The 24517-nt window shown below is 37.6% G+C and overlaps 1 protein-coding gene across 3 annotated transcripts in view; it reads left to right on the top strand.

Moving 5' to 3' along the window:
- PPP1R12A (protein phosphatase 1 regulatory subunit 12A) overlaps positions 1-24517 on the top strand; it is a 121704-nt gene that overhangs the window by 28859 nt on the left and 68328 nt on the right. For all 3 annotated transcript variants that reach the window (XM_040595284.1, XM_040595283.1, XM_040595285.1), the window contains exon 2: positions 16177-16307. In XM_040595284.1, coding sequence (XP_040451218.1) covers positions 16177-16307 — 131 coding nt within the window. The remainder of the gene's footprint in view (positions 1-16176; positions 16308-24517) is intronic.

Genomic DNA, 24517 nt, shown 5'->3' with positions numbered 1-24517 from the left:
GCAGTACAGATGTCAGGTTGCTGTGGACTTCTAGTATTTGGTTAGAGATACGCTAGTACTAGCTGTGCTGTGACCTCTTTGCCTGCACTAGCACAGAGGAAGAAGCTGTAAGATGCAAAAATAGAGTATGGATGTAGGAGTGAGTCAGAGGAGTGGAGGCAAAAGCAAGCTGTCAGATATGGGCTTACTTTCACGATGAAACTGAGAGTTAGGAAAATTAAATGGTCATGTGGAAAAGGAAGTGGGAAGGAAAGGCTGATACCGGGAGTGCTGAAATAATGGGACCTTGGGTGTTGGTATATTGGATATCAGGTAATGTTGCCTGTGAAATCTGTACTTGGACTTAACATGCATTAACCTTTTAATACTCTATTATGTCATCATACCTAGATTATAGGGCCTGTGTAGAGGATTTGCTCTTGAGATAGCTCAGGACATCTGATAAAAGTTGCTGTTGCTTGTGGGAATTCTGCTTTATCAGGGCTGGGGGAGAAAATGGTACATGGGGTAGGAGACTGCAGGTAAATCTGTAGAAACACTGTGCACTTGTGGCTGTAAGTGTAATGAAAGGAAACTTTTCTTCAGGCACATGAAATGGTGTATAGCCTAAAACCTCAGTTCCATGGTGTTTTAAATTGTATGGTCAAATCAGACGATATGGCTCATGATGGCCTTTTTGTCTGTTTGCCACCTGTAAAATGGTAATGTTTGTGGTGGAGGTTTTATGAAAATCCTATTTATGTACCAAAATGGTGGTAGGTGGAGGAGCCCATGATAAAATGAGTTTTGTCTGGAACAAGATTTGAGTATAACAGGCCAAAAACTAAACAGTGAAAATGTAATTTTGAATAACTGCACATTATGAAAGCACTGATCATCTCGTAAGACTCAATGAAACAATAACCTTTGGCCACAGGGAAATAAAGATCATGTGGGACTGTACACAGATCATATGTTTGTGGGGCCAGTTGCTTTGGCTTAGGCAGCATTAATTAAAACATTTCCTAATTCTGGAATATTTGGCTGTTCAGCCTTAATATTGCTTATATATAGGTCTGTGCATAAATGAATATTTAATGTAAAAGGAGAGTCCTTAGAGAAGCATAAAGCATAAGCACATTTTGGCTAATGTAATAGTGTAAATTAAGCTGGCAGAACAGCTTTCCCCTCCAGGAATTCTTGAAGAGGTGTGCACCATAAAGGAGAAAAAGCAAGCTCAAGGCAGCAAAGGTAGTCTTCTGGCTTGTCAGGGACTGGGTTTCTCTTTTCTGTTTAACATGGAGGCAGTTTCTCACTGTGCACTCCAAGGTATTTGGAGCATAGCCCCTAGCCAGATGGATAGATCTTTCATGAAAATAAATTGAGAGCCAGTTTTAAAAAGTTTGTGTTGCAGGAGCTTTCAGTTTGCAGCATGAAGAGTGGATGACTGAATAACAGAGAAAGCCAGATGGGCCTTTGTCCTTTTATCTGAAATGAGGAAACTTGAAAGCCTTCCCTGTCAAACCTTACCCCTGCCCTTGCCGCTGCTCTGTCTCTGCCAGGGCTACTGAATGCTTACCTGCCAAAATTCTGCAGCACATACTTTCCCCATGCTCAGTGTGTATACTTTCTGCATCTAATTAATTTTTTTTCATTTTTTGTTTTCCCACATGTTTAGTTTATCACTTGTTCTTAATGTATTTGTGCAGTAAATGTAGTCAGTTGCTACAGCTGACCTCAAAGCCAATGTGCTTTTCAGCTAGGCTTTCATTTTTGTGCTTTTTGATAATAGTTCATCTTTAACTAGCAGTCTGATGTAGAAGAAGCAGACTGTAAAACATTTAGGATTAATTTCCTGAGGACATACATACTGCTAAGGTCAGGTAAACAACAGACTACTAGGTTCGTGTTTCTTCTTTCAAGTTGATGCAGTCCCAGTAAAGAGAAGGCCAGTGCCTTTTCTTTCCTGGTGCAATTCAGAGATGTCAGCAGTCTCTCAGAGGCTAGAAGTCAAGATAAATGAGGTACTGCATAATTGGAAATGTAGGCTTTTACCCCTTTCTCTGGAATCCCTTCTGAGAAAGGAAAGTCAGAAGTGGCTGCAGCTGCAGGTATGAGGCAGTACTGTACTTTGCTGCCTCAAAAGGACATGCTCTTGCTTCTTCCTGCCACCGTGCTGGGTTTTTTTTTGGTCTCTTATTTATTTATTTATTTATTGCTTTGTGTTGGTTTTGCCTTGCTGGTGAGTTGAATTGGCTAATGAGAATCTGACATGCTTTTGGGAGTATGCAGTTGAGAATAAGGAGGGAGACCGAGACCTCCATGTTTGTCAACAGTGAGCTCCTGTAGAATCATGTCCTGAGTGATTACTGTATGTTAGCTCAAAAGAGTTAGGGTTTGTTGGTTTTATAACACTACCTCCTGCAGGGAACAGAATAGTGTTTAAAACTCATCTCGAGACATAGGAATGCATATGAACCAATAGGTATGACATATTTATGAGTACTTTGAAACGTTCTTGCGAATGTCAGAGATTCTAATGACAATATACTAATATAGACAATAGTCTAATTATTAACTGGGATAGCATTTTCATATAAACTTAACCTTTTTAAAGAGATATTTTGGTTTTCTGGCAAGTTTCTCTAGTGCCTTTTCTCCTTGAAACTGATGTCTGAGCTTCCAAAATCTGTCATGCAGGACTGAGAAGCTAGAGATGCACTGCCACAGCATGTGTAAGAATGTATGAATTTCTTATGCTCTGGCAAAAGAACAGATGACATGAGTGCCATGCTGATTTTGGCATGTATACTGTTACAGTTGCAGTAACAATAAACAACAAAAAAAGATATTTGTACAGTAGGTACAGTATCTTCTTGTTGCTTGCTTACTTGGATAAAACTGCTTTTCAGAAAGTTAATGAGAAACGGAAAATTTAGAGGTTATTAGACTACAGTTTTACCTTTACACAGAGATAACCCGGTTCTTGAGGGCCAAGGGCTCTGTAGAGGGTGGGGAATATACAGCTGTAGCATTGCCCTTTTTCAAAGTTCTTCCCTAGACATTTGCAGAGGAATAGGGGACAGCAGCCTCGACCTCTTCAGCAGCGCAGGTTGTGCCACACAGAATAGGCAGTGACCACAGCTGTGGCTTGGAGAATCCTTAAGTCCAGCCATGTGGGATGCTGCAGATCTGTGTTGGGTGGCAGTGGTGAAGCTGTTAAGGCATGAATGGTAGTATACAAATACACCATAATGAGGCTGAAGAGATTGTCAGTACTGGAGCACACGCAGCAGTTTGAGGAAAAATAAGCTGCTTTCACAATATATATTGATCAAAGATGTAACATTCTTAGTATACAGAGTCTCTTAATATAGTCACCAAAAGCCAACTGTATATCTTCCTTTCCTCCTGTATCAGAGTAACTATGGAGCTGAGGACTCTGGTTTGCTTTTCCCTTTAATGCTGTGAGAAGAACAGTAATGCTTGTTGCAGATGCAGTCTAGAGAACTGCTTAAAAATACTCAATTTCTGCTGGCTTTTCATGCATTGTCTGCCAAAATGATGGCGTTGGTCTTTGATACTTGACGTGATGACTGTGGCCAAAATGAGAAATCTGTTTAACTCTGATTTGGGGAGACATACTTGAAGGTGTCCTCTGGTCAGGTTCTGCACCTAAAGTGTCTTTGCTAATAAGCTTGCATGAACATTTAGGAACAGTTGCCCTGTGTGGACTCAACCTTCATCTGGCAGGGCTACAAGCTTAAGAAGCCTTGTTGGACCCCTGTTGGTTCAAAACTGTATCTGCTGGTGCCCTAAGTCTCAGGAGTGTGTGTCAGCTGGGGTCCTTCAGTGTTGATCAAGTCTGGCTCCATAGTGCAAAAAAAGCAACTGTGCTTGGTGAACCTAGCAAGCCTATGAAGCAATACAGGTGTGTTGGCACGGTATTGCCTTCCTGCTAGTAAGCCTAATGAGCATCAGTTATCTTGGTATCTGTCACATGGATGAGGTTTTTTTATGTCCTTTTTTTTAATTTATCCAGTATGACTGACAAGCCAGCTCATTTAGGCATCTGTGTTACTGCTTTGCAGTGCTGGTACAGTGTTAACAGTCCGCTGCTGTTTCCCAGGTATTTCAAGATCTGTTTAGAAAATAAATATTGGCAAACTTGAAGCTGCCTTAAGTTCGTGAATAGTAGCTAGAGAGCTGCATAAGCATACTTGTGATTTGTATTACCAAGGTCTAATGAGCTAAATAGTGATCTGCGGGTTTTTGGTCTTTCTTTATTACTAATAGACTAGAAGGCATATAATGCCCATTATGCAAGACGGGTAAAACTTTCTGCTTCTTTCAAAACACAAAGTGGAGATATTTGTCAAAAAATTCTCTCTCTTTTATTATTTTTCTATATATATGGCCTATATCCTTGCTAGTTTTTTCCTCCTCTTAATATATTTAAAAAATGCTTTAGTATTCCTGCCCCTGCTATCTGAGTTTTTTTCATTGATGTTCATAGTTTTCCTTTCCAAATTTCTGCTCTGTTACTTAGTTTATGCTGTTTGATTTTCAGTTTTATTTGTTAAATATTTTATTTTTAATTGCTGCCATTCCTTTCCTTTATCTCTCTACTACTATAACTTCCTAATCAAATTGTTTTGTAGAATAATGGCTTCTGGTCCGTGTGATACCTATTTAAAAAAAAAAAAGACTTGAAAATTGGCCCTTTTAAAATGCCATGTATTATGTATGTATACTGGTATATACTGTTATAGATTAATCTGTATGAAATTTGATTTTACTTGTTGGCTGTTGTCTCTCCGTCCATTTTTCAGTGTAATTGGGATGTAAGCAGTTTTCTAGGAATTTGTGATTACTTGCAGTTTCTTCATTAATCTGTCATAATGAGTTTCTAATGGGACAACTGTACCAAAGTATTTCCTGTTTAGATAGGCCAGAGGGAAACTGATGCCAAAGATGGTACTTCAGTGTCTTCTTTTGGGAGAGAGAAAGTTCACAGGGTGGATGTCGTTCTTATGTTGTGGCTGGAGATGAAGTTGTTAGATGTCTCTTTTTAAGAAGTATTCATGGCTCTATTTTCTTATGCTGGTACAAGATTTGGATACAGTCAAAAGCTGGTTGTTGGAGGTGGCACTGGGACTGCTGCCAGGGCAGAGGAAGCACATGGAAGTGAGCACAGGTTTCCTCTTCATTCCAGCCAGTGAGGGTTTGCTCAGCAAGTTCGTGACCTGGCTAACGTATTGACAATAGAGTATTAAGTTACACTGTGGCAAAAATGCCTTTTTTAGAAGCTGCAAACCATATCTGTGTAGATGAACAGCTGCATAGCAAGCCGTTCAGAAAACAGTGTGGAATACTTTTTTTATATATATTCTTTATATTTGACAGAGGCTTGTAGTGCATTTGATCATCAACTCCTTATTTGTTTGTACAAACAGTTTTGTTAACTATACTAAAACGTGGCAATGCACTTTATTTTCAGAGATTCTTTAGCAAATTTAGCAAAGGCACAGCATACGTGCGCCCTTATTTAACTTCGAAGGGATTCCTGAAGTGCCTAGTCTGACTTGAATTTTGGCTTTAGGTCTATTCTGAGTTGATCTTATACTTGCAGAGGATTTATTTGAGTCTTAGTGACCTTTGTCTGTTGCACTTTATCTTTTGGGAATCAATGTGACATTTTTTTGTGCAGATTAAATAAGAAGAAAAAAGGCTTTGGATGGGTTGTTTGAAGTGACATTGTGTGTTTACCAGCAATGTGGAATGTGGAAATTACCTGACACTGAATTTTCTAGCATTGTCTGTACTTTATGTGCTCCCCCGAGTAATTCCTTCAAAATCAGAAAGCTAACCAGGTCATAGTTTCTTTAGGTTTTGGACTGACTATATTTCTGAAGTCAGAAATGAATTGAGCTATTTTAAAATGTAGTTATGTATATATGTGTATATATATAGAAAAGACAGCCAGTCTTTTCTAAAAAGGAAAATTGGAGAGCTGCTTCTTGCTTTTTCTGTTGAAAAGTGAAGTTTAAATGTGTATACATTACTCATGATTGTAGAACACACTGTGCTGTTTTTAGGTGTTCAAAATGTTTAACGAGGTTATCAACCTGTCTGTTTTGCCCTGCTTTGGAGCTAGGGCTGCCCTGAAGAGCACTGAGGTGTTACTTCTAATAAGGGGTTGTCTGACACCTGCAGGGTTGTGGGGACTGGAAGCTGCAGGTTTCTTACCTTCTTACTATCTGAATAGACAAAATCTGTATTAAAAATTACAGTTTTAAGAAAGAGAAACTGTATTTTTTTGTGCATTACCGTAACAAGTTTGGCTGATCGGCTTTTGGATAATTTCACTAAAACTCTATTTGATTTTTTAGACAGTCCTTGGTTTTTTGCAAAAATTTTAGTGAGACTGTCAGAATACTCTGCTTTCATTCTGAGCCTGCTGATTTGCAATATATGTCAGCTTCAAGACTTAGTAGCATTTTTGAACAGCTGAAAATGCTTTCTGATTTATTTAGTCAATTCAGTGAGTTGTGAGTTTGATCATAAATTGAAAAATTTACTGGGACTTGTATTTATATTAGAGAGGGATAACTTTTCTTTTCCCAGCCTGGGAGCAGAAGGTAAGAGTAGCGATATGTTCTTTCCTTAAAAATGAGAAACAATTACTTGTTTCCTGTTTGTGTAGTACTACTTTTGTTTAATTGAGTTTGTGTACAAAATATAGTTTTGATAAGCTAATATATTTGCCATGTTTAAGGTAATTTGATTAATGCTTAAGCAATTCAAAATGCCACTTTTACTTCTAATTTAATTCTTGTTTCCGTCCAGGCATGACATGATTACATAATTTATTTATTTTTTTACATAGAGGATGTTTATAGATCTAACTGATGTATCATTTATACTTTGTATGTACTTTTTGGTTCTATTCTGTTAAACTATACAAATTAGTTGTTTATTTACATAGGTTCCCCTACTTAGGAAAAAAGCCCTGAATGATACCAGCCTTACCAGCTTACCAAAAATATGCTTTTACTACTAATATATTGCATAATGATGAGGATAAAACCACACATGGCAAGTGCTGACTGAATGAAGTAATCACAGTTGCAAATTTGAGTGTCTTACTGCCTTTTTGTATCTGTAGTCTTGGTTTTTTTCTGTTAAAGGTACTTTTCACTGTCAACAGTAGTGTGTAGTAGGAAAGTGAGCACACAGAGAGTCTGTCTTGCTTAGTTTAGTATGTTCTACCAACATGTGTATTTTTTCTCCCTTGATTGAATGGTTACCACTGTTTTTATTAAATTCAGAGTTATTACTTCCGTTCTACTTAGCTTTGTCACTTCACTTGGCTAAAATTAGAAAGTAATGAATACTTCCCCTAGATCCTGCTAAAGCAGAAGATTACATGTCAGTTGACGACTAGATCACTAATGTAGCCCATTGGAATTCACAGTGAAGTGCTGATAGATGTGGTCAGGTTTGGTTTTTTTCCAAGGCAGCACAGTTTTCTTCTCCAAAGAACTCAGAGCTCTATAGAGGTGATAGTCAGAAGCAGAGGAAAAAAGGGAAACTCAGCACGTGGTTTACATTTAATCCAAAGAACATAAGAGTTAACCAACCTGTTTATATAAATGGATTCCTCTAGTAAGTTTTCTTGATGCCTTTTTGTTTTGTTAGATGATTAATTTGATTAAGAACAGGTATTGAAGGGTATCAGTATGTTAGGTATTTTAAATTAAAAAGCTGCTTCGGCACATGATCTTGTTTAGTTGCCCATATACTAAAAGCAGATTATGTTTACTCGTGAAAAGACTTAAGTATTTGAAATAAAATTGGCATGTTCTTGAATTCGACTTGGACAGAAGTACATATATACTATATGACACTGCCTTCCCTTTCTGAATTTTAGTATTTACACATTGTGTGACTGTGAAAACTAATCACTATCTGCCAAAATTATAACAATAAATGCTTAAAGCATAGCTGCATAATGGCACTGTATTTTTACAGTATGAAAATTTTGTTTACTCCTAAAAAAGTTGATTTTCAATGAATAAAGACTACTTCTCTACCTGTCAGGAGGTGGATGTGGAGGGTTGTATGCGTCCTGCCGAGCATGGTGCATCACCCACAACTGTTGAAATTGCCTCAGAAATCCATCTGCGAAGGCATAGGCCAAAAGAGCAAGAAAGCCATTTATGAAATTGAGTCTGAAATTTGGTTCTGGATTTAAGTCCCAGATTAACAAATTTGCTGCTGGACAAGTGGTGTAGGTTTCAACAACAACGCATAGCTAAAATGAGTCTTGTCATATGTAATTCATACATACCTGCCTGAGCCTCCAGGGTGCAAGACAGCTTGTGAATCTGTACATCATACTAGCTGTAATACCATGCTGTCAGTCAGATCTTCATTCCTCCATTTTGCCCAGTAAACTCATGCTATTTCACCTGCAGTGTCATTATAAAGCTAAGAAGCCTGAATCTACATAGAAGCAAGTCCTGTTGTTCAACAGAATGTACTAGTTTTGTTTTTAAATCCAAAGAAACCAGAAGGAACAGCAGAAGTTGTTTCTTAGATACTTAATACCGTGAGTTTAAGAGAGAAACCTCATTTGTGTGAAGTTTAGGCAAAGGTTGCTTCCTGGAGTCCTTTGTGTCCAGTGTCTTCACCAACTTCATGGCAGTATATTGACCCAGAAGGAAAAAGGGCATTAAGGCAAATAGATCTGCTCCAGTATCAGTATTTTAGTCTTTGAATGCTGTTTGATCTCTTCTAAAGTAATGTTTTATATTAAAAAGGGCTAGCATTTTTTTCCATGACATCTAATTTTCCCAGCAGTGTTTGGGTTTTTTTGGCAGGCTTTTTCCAGATACTTTTTGGCAGGTTGTCTTGAGATTTTTCTTTAAGTTGAAATAAATGAATACCATTAAAGTTTAGTAGTAAACATTTATTATGGTAGATTTAACTAAGAGAACTTTTTAGTGTGGGAATTTCAAGCGTTCCTGAAAATAGATGTGCATGCAGCTAAAAAAGAAAACAAATACTTATTTGAAAGTAAATTTGCATGTAATACTAGGTAGCCTGGAATAGTTGGGGTTTTTTTTCTGGCTAAACCAACAATACAGGCATTAGACTGGGTTGGTTTGTCCATGTAATGTTTGTTAGAGTGAGTCTTGATCCATTATTGGGGTTGCTAACAGAAATGGTAGCATATGTGGTTATAGTAAATAACAGGGCCAACTCTCCTCTTCCCCTTGTTTTATCTTGGCACAAGGTTAGAGGTCAAGAGTAATTCTATCTCTACTTGAAACACGCTAAAACTATTTAAATATATGTATTCTGTTACAGTCCTGATTAAGAACTATGATTAAGCATTCATTAGGGTTGAAATAATAGGAAGTCCCTGTGAAATCAGTTTTATAACATTTAGATTCTATTAGTCTCAACAGTGATAGATTTTAGTTTTTTTTCATCAGTTGTGCCCTTAATTAAGTTTACAGGTTTAACTATAAGTTCTAAACTAGCAAAGTTTAAAGGCATGTAATTTAGTAGTTCAGTGTAGCAGAGAAAACAAGGCAAAATTGTAGTATAGAAATTACATTATGCTCTTACTGAATATTTGAGCTAAACAGTTACCAATTTTGTGTAGCTCCTGGTTTATCCACCTCTTGGAGCTGAAATAAAATCTAAGTGAACTTGTGTGGAGATAATACTCATGCGTATGACAAGGTGTTTACATGAAGTGGAATTAATAGCTAGAGAAGTTTGAGTTCTGGAATGATTTATTTTTGTCAATGTTTGACAGCTCTGCAGCATTCAAATTAAATAATGATGGTTAATGGATGCTTGGTTTCAATAGTCTCTGCATGCCTTCCCCATGAGACTTGAATGGACATGAAATGTTGCATCAGCCTCAAGTAGTATTTTCTCCTTAGAAGATATCTTGCCCACCTGCTTTTGCAGGTGTCTAAAAGGATTCTCATTTTCTATGTTTATAAGTGAAACGTTTCCAAGAAATTTCTCCAGAGAAAAGTTTGCTGCCCTGCAGTGGGGGAAAGGGTTTGACATTGACATTTGTGCCAAGATTGATTTATATTCTGGGGTGAGATAAATATAATAAACTTGAAACTGCCGGAACTTTCAGAAGCAATGAGATGCCCTTGAAATTATTTGTTAATTTGAGTTATGGGATATGGCAACTATAATTTTAACAATTTTGTATGGACTATGGACCAGCTCTCCAGGATTTTAAGGAGTAGGGCATTCTTAACTAAAATAATACACACATACATCATACACGCATATATTTACAAACAAGTTAAAATAACACAAGTGTAGCAAAAGGGTAATATTACTGGTTTATCAACAATATTTGCATGGTGAACTGTTCCATTTATGAGTAGGCATGCTTTAAAAAAGTAAAATATGCAATCCTAAAACTAGATTTTGTCAGTATGCAGAAATACTGAGTATTATTCCAGCTCACTGAAAAATAGAAGCTATGACTTGTGGGTTGGCTAAGTGAACACTGGAAAGATTATACGTAATTTCATAATTGAGCAACATTTGTCATCTGTAATACTAGATTAGTGCCTGAAGTTCTCTTACAACACCAATACTGTCCTGTTTTGCACCGTAAATGTGAACATCAACAGTAGCCTTTCCACCCTGTATGTATTGTAATAAAAAGAACACTCAGCTAATGTAAAATATGTAATTTTGTCAGTGATTCCTTAAATAGTAAATAAATGTAATAATCACTAAAAAATCATGACATAATTTTTGTTGGTCATTCTTACTACCCTTTATCCTGGAAATGTTCCTAAATACTCAGTGAGTCTTAGGACATTGCATTACTAATATTAGATTCTTAATATCTTATACTTCGTATGAAAATACTGAATTAATGACCTACAAACAAATTTAAGGTGCAAAAATTATTCTTCCTTTGTTCTAGTGGCTATAACTGCCAGGTTACCTCAGGTCTCTAGCTTGGAAGTTAGGTAAGGCTTATGTTTACTTTTTGTGTGCCTTACTGCCACTTCACTTCTGTGCTGTGTTGTTAATTAATGTGCAGCATAAATATGTGACCTGCCAAAAGTGGAAAGTGTTGCTCAAGCTTACTTTGGATCTTTGGAACAAACTTCTTTTTATACCTTCTCAATGAGGTTTATTGAAAGAAAAAAATAAATTTAAGAATTGCAATATGTAAGCTTACTCTTCCCCCCCCCAAGGAGAGTGAAGATGAGCAGAAGATGTTCGGAAACAGTGTGGCTAATGAACTGTAATGTCCTCTGTCCTAACACAACTTTTCCTCATGAGGGTAAAAATCATTGCAGGCTGAGACCAGTGTTGCAACTGTGAGGATTATCTGGTGGTGCTGAGCTTGCTGGAGGGCCAGATAGAAATTAGAAGTGGTAATCGTTGAGTTCACACTGCGAACTGCGCTGTCTTATCCTTTAACCACCTTTTCATGACAAGTAGTGAATTCTCTTCAACCTCTATTCCTGTCTCAATTTTAGTTGAAAATGAAAGAGGTAGGACAGCCAGGTAAGACAGAGCGAGTAATGTGATTTCCTTAGGAAGTCTGTACAAACAAGAAAATGGGCTAAAATGGGGTAAATTTAAAAGCTGGAGTAGTAGAAGTGGTTGCAAATTTAGAAATGTGTTCTTTGGAAAATGTCAGTTTGAAACAAGAAGCTTTAACACAGGTTTTGCAAGGGGTGAAATTTCACAGCAAAACAAAATGTTGTCTCTCTGATAGTGTAATTGGGACATGAAGATGAATTTCAGAACAAGATTTATCTGAATATAAAACACATTTTAATCAAAGCATTTCTGCTTTACTCAGATAAAGGTAATAGTATATTGCTGTCCTTTTCTTATTTTATTTAAATTCTGTTTGCTTTTCTGATCCACTTCAGATCTAGTTCAGCAAAGTATGTCAGCATAGCTATTAAGGTGGGGTATGTCATGGCAGAGGGAGCAAGCAATCCAGGGTGAAGAGAACAGGAACCACTTTTAACCAGCTCTGCTCTAGGTGTTGTGATGCCCTCCCTTAATTTGATTCTCGGGTACATTAACAAAGATGTTAATGTCCTGCTTAGTTCCCATTGGACTCACTGGACTTGGTTCACTAGATAAATCAAAGGAAGAGATAAACTATTCTCCAGGCCACTGCATGAGGTCTTTCTCCTCTTTCCAGTGTTCCCACAGGAATTCAGAATGGTTGTTTGGCTTGTTTTATCCCTTTAAGTCAAACGTATTATGCTGTGTTAATATTTTTGACTCCTTTCCGTACTAAGAGTAATAAGGAAAAAGGAAATGTGATGACAGGTTAAATATACAATGTTTATTTTCTGCTATCAGAGGCAAAGTATCTTAATTTGTGGAATAGATCAGGATACTAAGCAGGTAACAGTAAAAGCTAGGTTTTATTCTCTAGAAAATCCTGGTAAAAAAAATCAAAGATCTAAACCTTGTTAGATGACATTGCGTCATTAGATCTCATCACTGATGAGAAACAATAAAAATTGTAGTCCAATGTAAGATACATAACTGTATAGCTTTGCCGCATATATATGGGACAGTAATCATAACTGACTGATTGCCTCTTTCCCTACAAGATTTCTGAGGTGTTTTGTTTTGGTTTTAATGCACACTTGTTTTTCCTGTCTTTTGGGAGGAAGTGCTGTCTGCTGAATTCTTTGGGTGGTTACCTACTGAGGAACCAAGCACTCTAGATACCTCTTCTAAAGCTAGCTATTTTTAAGGTTGCTTAATAACTTAGGTCTACCTACCCTTCACCTATGTACTTAATACTTGATAGTAATGAGAGCCAGCTAGATCACATGCCGCTTGCACTGGGATGCAAAGTCGTGGTGAAGGCAGTTAAAATCTAGCATGTTCAGCAGTGTTCTGGTTATCCCCTTTAAAATGTTGTTTCACTTAACATAGGCATGTTGTTTCCAGGGCAAGTTGGACCTACCTAGGGTTGGTCTGTGTGGGAGCCAGGCACTGCTGATCTTTGCTGGTCTTTGTAGTCCAGGTTTCGGGTTGTACAAACAGAAAGCAGTTTTCTTTCCTGGGCCTTAATATACTTCCTTTGAGATACCATCTCCATTCTTATCAGAAAAGGTAACCAGACTTTGTATTATCAACTTTGCTTTGTTTTGCTTCCATTGTGACTAATTAGCCAAGTTTCTAAATCGGTTCCCAAAGGAAACGAGGTTTATATGATGGTACTGTCTAGCTGTTCTGTTTGGGGACCATTGGCTAACTTACATCAAATTTGGCAGCGTAATGAGTGCTTCATGCAGAAATCCTGCCTTTCTACCAGTTTGTGGAGACTGGGAATAGTGTTGATTGACAGAACCAGTGCATGGGATCAAGGGAATCTTGAGCCTGAACTCCTATGCTGCTCTTCTTGCCCCAGGAGCTGGCTAGCATTTGTGCTCTACAGGTGTGGTGGCTAGCAAGCACTTGGGTAGAGCTTTAGGATGACCTGTTGTTTCACTAAATGGTAACTGAGACTCTAAGTGAGAACTAAGGACCGTGAAGGAAGGGACATGGGGAGGCAAACACCAAAAACTAAGATTAATCCTGGAAGGACTGTAGCAGATGTGAAAGAGGAAGGCCTGTGCTACCTGTCCTCTGTGCATAGGCTGAGACAGAGTCGTCATGGGAATTTATCTTTCTGAGTCACTAACAACATTGCATGTATGTTTCTTTTTCCTTTGTAATAACTTCCATGCTGAGGCCTAGAAAGGCAGACTTCAGAGGCTGTTGCTTTAAGTTTATCATGCTGTTTTGACAAGTTTTCCTTTTGGGGTTGAGATGTCAGTCTTTCACAACAGAGGCACTTCTGGCACTTGATAAATATTGCATTTAGAAGTGACCACGAAGATAGTGCAATGACAAGCAGAGCAGAAATGGAAAAACATTGAGATAAAGTTTCTTTTGTAACATTTCTTTCTTGCTGTTCTGACTTAAGGTACCTGCTGATAGTCAGAGGTGTCTTTCATGTGGGTAGTGCTGAGAGTGATGGGGTCTGTCAAACACCTGCCAGTGATGCTGTTAAGGGGAAAAAGGAGACAAGGAGAAATAGGATGTATTATATGTGTGTTCTTCAGCAACAGGATCAGTTGCATTTGCTTTTCTTCATGTTAAAATAGGTAATAATCTTCTTGGAGGCCACAGTGGGTTTTCTATAAAATATTTCCGGTACAAAGCTCATTTTTAAGTAATCTTTGTTTAAGGAAGCTCAAAGGTCATATTTTTTACATTATACAACTGTCTTCCATTTCATCAACTTCAGCTTCTGTGGCTTCTGTTGTTCCATAATAAAATTGCTAGAGCAGTTGTTCGGATTGTGTAATCAGTTATGAGGAACGTTATTTAAACCTCACAAATGTGATCACTAGTAATGCCAGTACTCTCCCATTTGCATATGCAAGTAAATTATTTTATTATCTTAATAGTTACATTTTAGGATGATAGAAGAGTATATAATCTCACAGATTGTTTATCTTTGCTTGTCATGAATGTGCAATCTCTGATAACACGTGAGAAGTGTATTTGAGTTCTCCTGATTCTTGCCATGTATGGCACAATAAACTGCCTAAATTTGGTCAAATATTTTTAGCCACTTAGTCATATGTCTTTTAATGTGCTGCATATGTAAGCTTTTGATTCACTTAGCAACAGTATTTTTCTGAGTATGTCTTGCCAATTTTTCTTATGTATACTTGAAAAATGGGCAAGAATTGTTCTGTGTTGAGTTCTGTCAGAACCAGATGGTCTGGCTCTTTTTTTTTTTTTTTTAATTAGTGTTAATCAATTTTAGGATATCCTTTTTTCACAGATTATGAATTTCAGAGGATTTTAAGATATATGAGTGTGCAGCATATTGAAATGTAATATTAAAAGATCTGTATTTAAAAATGCTTAGGCAATTCCAAAGTTTTCTTTTATAAATTTATAGTCCTTATAATTAACTGGTGAATATTATGAAGGCACAATTGCTTAAATAAGGAGATCTGAGGGGTTTTGCCATAATAAAGCAGTATATAATTTTCAGTATTCATTGCTGTAAAAGTATTCTGAAAGGTAGAGTTTATACCTTAATTGCATTTAATTAGAGGCATAATTCTCTAGGATTTAGGAGCCCAGCGGTAAAAGTTCTCATTTCAGCCTTCTGGTTATGTAGTATTGTTGATTTATTAAGCTACAGAATTAATACCAGTCTTGTGGGGTCTAGCTGTTTTGAGTCCTTGCTGTCCTGAAATGCAGAGGGACTTTTCTCTCTGTGCTCTGTCCTTTTAAGGGCAGCAGTATGGAAGTTGGCAAGAAAACTCCCTGAGCACCCTGTGAGAAAAACACTCAAACGCAGAGAAGAAAGGCAAAATAGGAGCCAGTCAAGATGGGGATCTGGAGAATGACAGTAGTTCTGCATCTGGGCAACACTGTTTGCTTGGTAATTAAGAGATGGGCACAAATGATAATATTTCTGCAGTGTGCCAAATTGATACTCAGGTTTATAAATAGCAGTGATTAATAGACTGTTAAAAGATCTGTGGTGGTATAGAAAATGCTGCAGTAGAAAACAGCAGGGGGCTGTTGAAATGCAACACAGCATCCCCTTCCATACTCCTTAGTCTCAACTGTATTATAATTAAAACCATGTTATGGTATTGTTTACCAAACTACTCCCCATCTCCTGGTCACAAGTCTACTTCATGGTGTATGAAGTGTTTATTCAATTGTAATATCCACTGAAGTGACTGAGCTGGGTCTGTGATGGAGTGAGGGCCTGGAGGCTTTATAACGGGAACCACTTTGTACTGGAGAATAAGGTTGCGGGGGGGTGGGGGGTGGGGGGGGTTAAATGGCTCCTCAGCAAACTGGAAGAAATTTACCTGAGGAAATAATATTTGTTGTTTTTTTTAAAACTGTTTGAATTTAAGGACATTTTATTACAAATCTGTAACACCTGCTGCTTTTCCCTCACATTCTTCCTGTCTTAACAGTCAAATCCTGACAAATAAACCCTACTCCCTCATCAGACCTGAAAATGCTTACCTTTTTTCCTGAAGATGTTGCTTAAAGATGCACAGTGTTGTAGAATAGCTTTAATATGAACTTATTTCTTAAATCTTTCTTTCTTTATAGGCTTGTATAGATGATAACGTAGATATGGTGAAATTTCTGGTGGAAAATGGAGCAAATATTAATCAACCAGATAATGAAGGCTGGATACCTCTACATGCAGCTGCTTCCTGTGGATATCTTGATATAGCAGAGTAAGACTTTTTCCTCTTTTTTTTGAAATACATGTATTTTACTAATATGTTGTTAGAGAGGCACTAGAAGCAGATGGCATTCATAAATTGTCTTTTTAGTTGCCTCTGGGATGTGCAGTGAGAGAGAATGCTTTTATATTATGCGTTGATTGTGAAGTGTGCTGTGTGCATATCTATTTGTGCATTGCGTTTTCTCTTTCTAGCTTTCTTATATTGTATCCTAGGTAGCTGTAAGACGTAAACATTTAAGACTGTTCATGGCTGCCAAATGATTTTTTTAAAAATTGCTTTCCTCTGTAGAAGGGTTGTTACGGGGGGAAGGCACAGAAAGTTCAAATTTACATTTCACTAGTAGTCTGAAACATTATCCCAGGATAAGTCTACAATGTAGGAAAGTAATTTTGCAATGGTATTTGCAGTCTTGAAACTTCTGTTTTTCAGGTGTGGTATAAAGTGGTGACTTTTGCTAATTATTTTGGCTGTGGAGCAAAATTTTGCAGTTGAAGTTAGATGCCTGTTATGGTATTAGTTAAAGCTTACTCGGGGCTAAATTCCAGGAGTGATTTTCTTGTTATTCTTGAAGCCTGTTGAGGGGCACTGAAGATATATGCTAAAATCAAATTTTTCCTGAGGTTGTCTGGTTTGACCTGAAGTTATGATTAATTTGAGAAAATGTGTGGCGTATGTTGTTCAGCGTGCTGTTCTTGCAGTAAAAAAGTTAATGGTGTCCTTCTAAAGGCCCTTTGGGTAAACACAAAGTTCATTAGTTCTGCTAAACACAGTGTGATGTCTGATCCAGTGTAAGACCTGGATAAAATACAGAAAGTTATTTTATCATGTAATTATGTTGCTATACTAATTGCAGTGGCAAAAGATGGAAATTGTAAATTTAGGGAGTTGTTTATTGATGTTCTGTGAGTTTGAGAGTTTTGATTGCTTGAATCTTAAGGGAAGAGAAAAATTCTGGAGACTCTTGTATATTGTTTTCACTGGGAAAATTTTTTTGGAGTGTTCGTACAGTGAAGTGTTTTGTATATCCTTTTTGTAACTGGGACTCTGTGTCACTGCTGACTCCTGCAACCTGTCTTTCTACACTGTGCAGATGTTTGATGGTGTAATCTCCCTTGCATGCGTGCTGGAAAAGTTTACTTGTTGGCTATACTATGACAAGAATTTCTGTACAAACTGAGATAATATAAGCCTTTCTTCAGTTTAGTGAAGGTAAACCACCTGCCTTTTTTTCAACAGTAGGAAAAAGTTGAATAAGTGTTCTTGGTTTGGCATTGCAGCCTAATGTAGACAGAAGTTTATGGAAGAGAGTGATGTCCCTTGTTCACGAGACACTTTTTCACTGTTGAGTATCTGAAATCTGTAATATTGTTAAAGACAGCCATGTGTTTTTCATACTCTCAGACAATACCTTTCTACATGTTTTCTGTAGATATCCTTGAAAAAAAAGAGATTATTGGAGTGTAATCCTGTGGGATGTGGGACATCTAAGCTGTTGGAAGAGCAGTGTTTTTAAGGTTCACAGAGTTTTGAAGATAAACTGTTCAAACAAATTCACACATACGGCTGAGAAGGGTAACCTGACTTGAATGGAGCAATATTTGTATCTAATGAGGCCCATGGAGTTTAGGTTTTCTTCAGACTGCTTCTCTAGGAGCTCAGCTTCAAATAATTTACAAAACTGACAGCAGAATTTGCAGCTGAGGCAAAACTGGGAAGATAAAAAGATGACCGAATAAATTACCAGAGGTTAGAAATTTGATTTTTATTTGGCCCATACATGCTGGATCCAGCACCTTCTTTAGTGATGATGCATCTTTCTTGGGAAGCATGAGGATGTTTGTGTGTGTCTCTGTGGCTGAATCTGATATGTTTCATTTTTAGCACTAAATGTTCTGGTTCATGGAAGGGAGCATTTGATTTGAGTAAATATATAGTTCTGAAAAGATCACAGCTAATAGCTTGTCATCGTTCTGTCCTGTATGATATGTAGTAGCATTTTTGTTCAGAACTTCTTTTCATTTACTATTTTCTCGCAAAGTGCAAGAGAGAGTCAGGGAATAGTGTTTCCTAACTTTGTTAGTGAAGGGCTGTGAAGTCTCTGACCTGGGCTTCCCTTTTTCCTCCTCCTGTGAAACTGCTTGTTGCACAGCTTTGTAGAGCTTGCCAAATTGGAGGCTCGACAATCTATTTCTGCTTCCATCTTAAGTCTTCTTAGGACTTCTTTCAGATGTAAACAGGTGGAATGTATTTCTCTTGAAATCTGTAAAAATCCTCCAAATATGCAAATTTAGTTAATATACTGATTGTTTACAATGTTTATATTTTTATAATTAAGAAGAAAAATGTGGCTTGATAGCATACTTTCATTATTTCAAGTTCTCATATCTCAAAATCTAAAATTACATCTAAGAAAGCAACAGAGCGAGGAGATGGATATATTTTCTGTTTATGAAATGCATTTCTGCGTTTAGAATTTAATTTAGAGACTTTCTAGCACATTCTCAGCATGGTGACTATGTTCACCTTTCAACCTTAACATTCTTCACGTATGTGTGTACATCACTTTCTAAGCTTAAAAGAGGGGGAAGGAAAACAGAAGTTCTGTTAATGTTGCATGATTACTCTTGTGTGATTCATCACTAGGATTAGAGTCTGTGCAGTATAACTGAGTTGGGGTGTGTTGAAGTTCACAGATCTATTAATAGGATGTAAAACCTTGGTTCTGCTTTCAAAATAAAGTTGAATCATTACAAACCTTTATAGTACAATCTTTGTGATAGCTTTTCTTCTTCTGGTGCCTTTTGACTTCCAGAGGATTATATTTGAGGTGGTTAATGTGTTTTTTATAGAGTGAGAAAGTTTTCTATTCAGACTGCTTTTATAATTGAGTCAGTACTCAATCTCACAGTTCAACTGCTCTTTCTGTGTTCCATCCATTTGCTTCTAACACCCATTTCCTACTATGTATGGTAAATGGGAACAACTGGGAGTCACTTTGGCTTGATACAGAATGGTGCCTGCCTGTTTGATCAATGTGGGAACCTTCCCATCTTGCTGTGCTTTCACTGGACACGATCCTCTTGTGTTCTCTCTCTCCCTCTAACATACACATTGTTCTTAGTAGCACCTGCTGCTGCTCAGATGTTCCTGAGTGAGTACACCCATGTGCTGGAGATCTGAGAGAAGTACAGTAGGTGGTAGGGAGCTTCTCCAAAAAACCTCTGGGTATCTCAGGGAGCCACCACTTCAGTCATGTTTTGACACTGCTAATTGCTAATGGGCTGAGTGAATTGGTGCCATGGTTTTTATGTTGCTTTCGCTAACTGCACTGTCTGCCTAATGGACTTCTCACTGCAGGTACATTCCCTGTCAGCCTCCACTGCATTCACCAGTCCTGTGGCATCTTCTCGCATCTTTCCCATTTCAGTTTTCTGCTCCTTTGGAACAACCACCTCCTCATGAATACGCTTCCCATCTCCTCTAAATAATTCATCTTCCAGTTTAAGAAATGTTAGTCTTATAGAACTTCAGGTAAAATACAGCAAGAGAACATAGTTTAGCATGAAAAAAGGTGTTAGCTGGTTGCGGGTGGAGAGTTGTGCTTCAAAGTAAAAGTTGCCATGGAGGACAACTGCTCCTTCTGTTTCCATTGCTGTTTCTGAAATCCTTAAGTGCTGGAAGTGCTTCAGCTTACTAGAAATTCTTTGAATAGTTTAATTTAAGAATTGCCTACTTAAGTTAGTGTTCTTCTAGTTTATGATCATGTGAAATAGCTTACAAGTAATTGTAATATGAACATGTTTTAAATTAAAATTCTTCAAAATTCCCCAAACAGGTGGATTTTGTATAGCATGTTCTCTTTTTCTATTCTTCTGTATTTTTTTAATATATATACGAAAGCTTTACACAAAGGGGCCTTTTTTCTTGATTGTGCTAGTATGAATTTAAAAGTCAGCATCAAATGTTTTGAAAGATTATAGCTATGTGGAAACAAAATTTAATGCAGTAGGAAGTTTTGTGTGCATTCTTTAAGATGGTATTTAATGGGTAGGACCCTTACGTTTACCTTTGTAAAACCATTGGGTGTAAACTACCTTTGTAAAACTGTTTGGGTATGTATAATGATGATTTTTTTTTTATCTGACAGATCTCTTCTGCAGTTGAAAAGCTTGTGTATTGTTTTGGTATCAGGCAATAAAGAGAATCCTTTTTAGAATGTAAAAAATGCAATAGAGGAGGAAAAACAGTGCAGAGTGGCATTTAAGAAACGTAAATTTTAAATGCTTACTCTTTATTTCTCTCTGCTTTGTGTTGTACCAGACTAATGTAAAATATATTTGAAATCGTAGAAATTTCTGTTCAAGAATTAGTTTTGTGGGCTTTGTACCATCCTACTTGTGAGTGTGTAGCTGATATATTTTGAAGGTTGTTTGCAAGTATTTAGAGGTTACAGTACAGTTTTACTACTTTGAATGTTTTTTCATTTTCGCCAGAATGAAGGAAGGTGCATCTTTCAGCAAGTATAAGAAAAGCATTTTTCAAAAATAACTTGGTGACAGTTTTGTGCAAAAAAATACGAGGGGGAGGGAGGTGCCTCCTGAGGGAAGAATAGGGGGTTTTTATACCTTCGTGCAGTGGGTACTACCTCTGAGTAACAGTTTGCCGAACGTTGTTGTAGACTCTAAAATTTCTTATGGGTTCAAGGGATGAGAAATCCACCGAAGGTGGACTAAAAAAAAAAAAAAAAACCCAAACCAAACAGAATACATACACATATGAATGGGATCTGGTTCAGAAGATCCATGAAAGTAGTTGAGAGACTGGAAAAGTATTACTGGAAAAAAACATGTATATGGCCTATTTTTATTCTTCTTGAAGATGTGCTCACTTTTGAAGACGAGCCAAGGTGTTAAAAGGATGTTGGGTCTAACTCAGTATGGTTGCTTTTATGTTTAGGAGGCATGTTTGATACACAGTTACACATACAGACCCCAAGACAGCACAGTTTCAAGACATGGCTTTATTTTACAGATTTTCAAGGCTGAAACATGATTACAGTTAGAGAGAGAGTAACTTTTTAAAGTTCAGAGTCTCCTCACTCAGTTCATTTGGGAAGAGAGCAGCAGCTTTACCACTTCTGCTGCTCTAAAACCCAGCTCACCTGCTTTCCTTCCTGCCCAAAGTTTCCTATGTTTTATCCCCTCCTTCCCCTAGCCTTTAAAGCAGACTTTAAAAGGCTTGTGCGTAACCACTGTCTTGCTGCTGCTGCCCATCTGTTTTTCCAGACTCCAGATAACTGAAAGTGAACCCAGCCAAACTAGTTTGCTGAAGCCTCAGCAAGCCATTGTCCCAGTATCTCTCTATTTTAGTAACAGACCATTAAGACTAAGTGAGTGATCGTTGTCTAGTATCCTGAGGAGAGACAGTCCTGCAGACCTGTAGTTGAATACATAGATGTTCAGTGATAGGTGGTTTACTTACAGCTCTAATTGCCTTGCAGGGACTGCTGTGGGTGCTGGGTGGTAGCGAGTCTTGCCTGTGGTACATGGATGGGACCAGTGCTCATGTGGCAACAGCTAGTAAAGGGTGTTCAGTGCAATTTCACAATATGCTTGATGTGATCTAACTTGAGACTACCGCAGAAATAGGCAGTCATTCCCTTCTCTCCTTGGTTTTCCCTCCTCCACAGGCTCTTACCCCCTCTCTCGCATTATCTAATGATCACACAACAATGTGGGAACTATTAGCTTAAGACTAGCCTTCAGGGAGTTTGGAAGGTTTACTCTCTTTCGGATAAGTAAGCTGATCTAGTTTGCCAGCAGCAGTTGGCATAGATATGCAGGTATTAAAAAAAAGTCTGGGCTGCTTTTCAGACATAGCTTGTACCTCTGGTCAGAAGCCTGGCTGTGGAGAGCTGCCTGTGCTGAGGTGAAGTCCTCTCCTTCATCTCCCACCTCGCAAGCCTGAACCAGTTGGTACTGTTGAATGTTCTTCCATGATATCTGAGGGTAGTGCCACGAAATACGTTTCAAAACAGTAGTTTCTAATCCATTTCTAAGTTTTAATAGCTGAGTCATCCGGAGCTTTTACTTACTGGAGTGGTTTTGATCTAAACTTTTTTTGCTATACCCCGTTATAATCTCAGAAAAGCAAGACATTATTTAGGCAAAGCAGACTGATAAAAATGTCAAGGATGGCTCCCATCTCCTTTAGCTTTGTTAGCAGTTTTGGTTTTAACTAACTGAATACGAAGTGATGTTATTAGTGATACATTCAGAAGTGGATTTTTGGAGGATAGTCAGAAGTTTGGATGTATGAATGACAAGGTGAAGCTGGTGGTCTGATGTAAAACCATATGCAAATTGATTATGTGAGGTGATACAGGGTTTGGTCTGATAGAGAATGCTACAAGGTGAGTCAGCATTTCTGTCAGGATGCAAGATGTTTCTTTAAATGACACAGGGAGGTGTTAACTGGAGGAGTAGAATTAAAAGGAAGAAGGACCAAAGATGAAACTTGATACAACCTACTCAGCAAATGGGAAGAGGACTTCAGAAGGATACACTGTAAAAAAAGCTAGGTGACAAAATAAAAGCAGGCAAAGGAGGTTTATTACCAACCAAAGAACAGCTCTTCTAGAAGGATGACTTCTTACAAGTTGACACTGGTAGAGACACAACGTTTATTGTGAGAGCTGTGAAAAGGTCACCTCAGGCTTTGGAAGATAGTTTTGGTTAATTTGTCTGTCTTTGCTGCCTTGCTTCTTTCTGGAAGAACAGATTGAGAATAACAATATTGGGAGAGAAAATATGCTAGTCTCTTCCTCTCTCCCCCAAATCAAAGTGCAGTGTTCATTCTTTATGAGCAACATAAAAGTTTCTCCTCCTCTAAACATGTATTACATATCTGCAAGGATAAAGCTAAATTCTATCAGAGAAAATAATGGAGGAACTTGAAGATCAGTAAGCTAGTATCATTTGGCATCTTCTATCATGAAGATGTGCTGTGGCAGTGTACTGTTTTCAACATGTTTTTGCTGCGTATACGTATGTTTTAAGAATAATGAAACACTTAAGTTGTTTAGGTGGATGGTGAAATTCCCTTTTCAAAGTCATGATCATTATGTGGTAGAGTTTAACCTTTTCTGCTGTGTAGTTGTGATCTGATGTTTGGATAAAAAACAGCTGGCAGAAATATAATGTAAGATATGGTTGATGGATTAGAGGAAGTTATAGGACCTAACTGATTTGATACCTGTTTGTTCAGCTGAGAGAGTCTACGAGAGTGGGTTACTCTGGGATGCACAAAGACAGTGTGTAGCTGATGGCTTCACATTGGATTACTGTGTGCATCTCCACTTGTGACCCTAAATATTTGTTAGTAAGTATATTGCATTTCTATTCTTCTAAAGATAAATTTACTAAACCTTTAAGTTCAGAGTTATCTTCTTCAGGCACATAAGATTTAGTGGAAGGTATATTTTTTCTTTTAATATGCTTTAGCAGTTCACTGCATCTAATGAAAAGTTAAGGGACTGATGCCTGATGCAAAGCTCAGAGCAGTCTTAATTTTTGGCTGAAAAGGAACTTGAAAGTGCAGCTCATGTCTAAAAAAAAATCCTCCTTTGAGAAATTATGTGCATAGGAAAGATCTTACTTGTTTATCACAGAGCATTGGTTTTATTGGTATCCTCTTGAATATGATAGCATATGGAAGCCTGGGACCTCAGGCAGACTGCTGAGAAACGTAACATCAGGTCCTCCCTGGATAATGTAACTTCCTGTTGACCCCGATGGACTCCTGTTTTTCTAGGTATGACTAGAACATGGGAGAGCAGCTCCAAATACATGAGCAACCAGGGTTTGAATTGATCAAGTGCTTGATAAGTGTGGTATATACTGTGACTTGTGAGAGCCTCATCAATTAATTCAAAATTGTTATTTTAGAGGCAGCGATAGATTCTTCTTAGGCTGTGGAACCTGTGGAATTGTTAGTGTTGTTAAATATTGAATATAGTATTTATTCAGTTACCTGATAAAAAATTTAATTCACAGTAAATTTGGGGTTGAGTGTTTTCTAGGAGAAAACATGGGTGTGGTGTAGATTGCTACTTCTGTGCATCTCAATTTTTATTTTCTTTCAGCTTTTACTTAAGTGTTTTTCTCTATTGTGTTTGACCCTTTTCTGCCATGTACAGT

Source organism: Falco naumanni, chromosome 5 (assembly GCF_017639655.2).
Source record: "Falco naumanni isolate bFalNau1 chromosome 5, bFalNau1.pat, whole genome shotgun sequence".
Classification (NCBI taxonomy): Eukaryota; Metazoa; Chordata; class Aves; order Falconiformes; family Falconidae; genus Falco; species Falco naumanni.
Note: the sequence above shows the minus strand (reverse complement) of the source record. Positions and strands in the feature narration are given on the sequence as shown.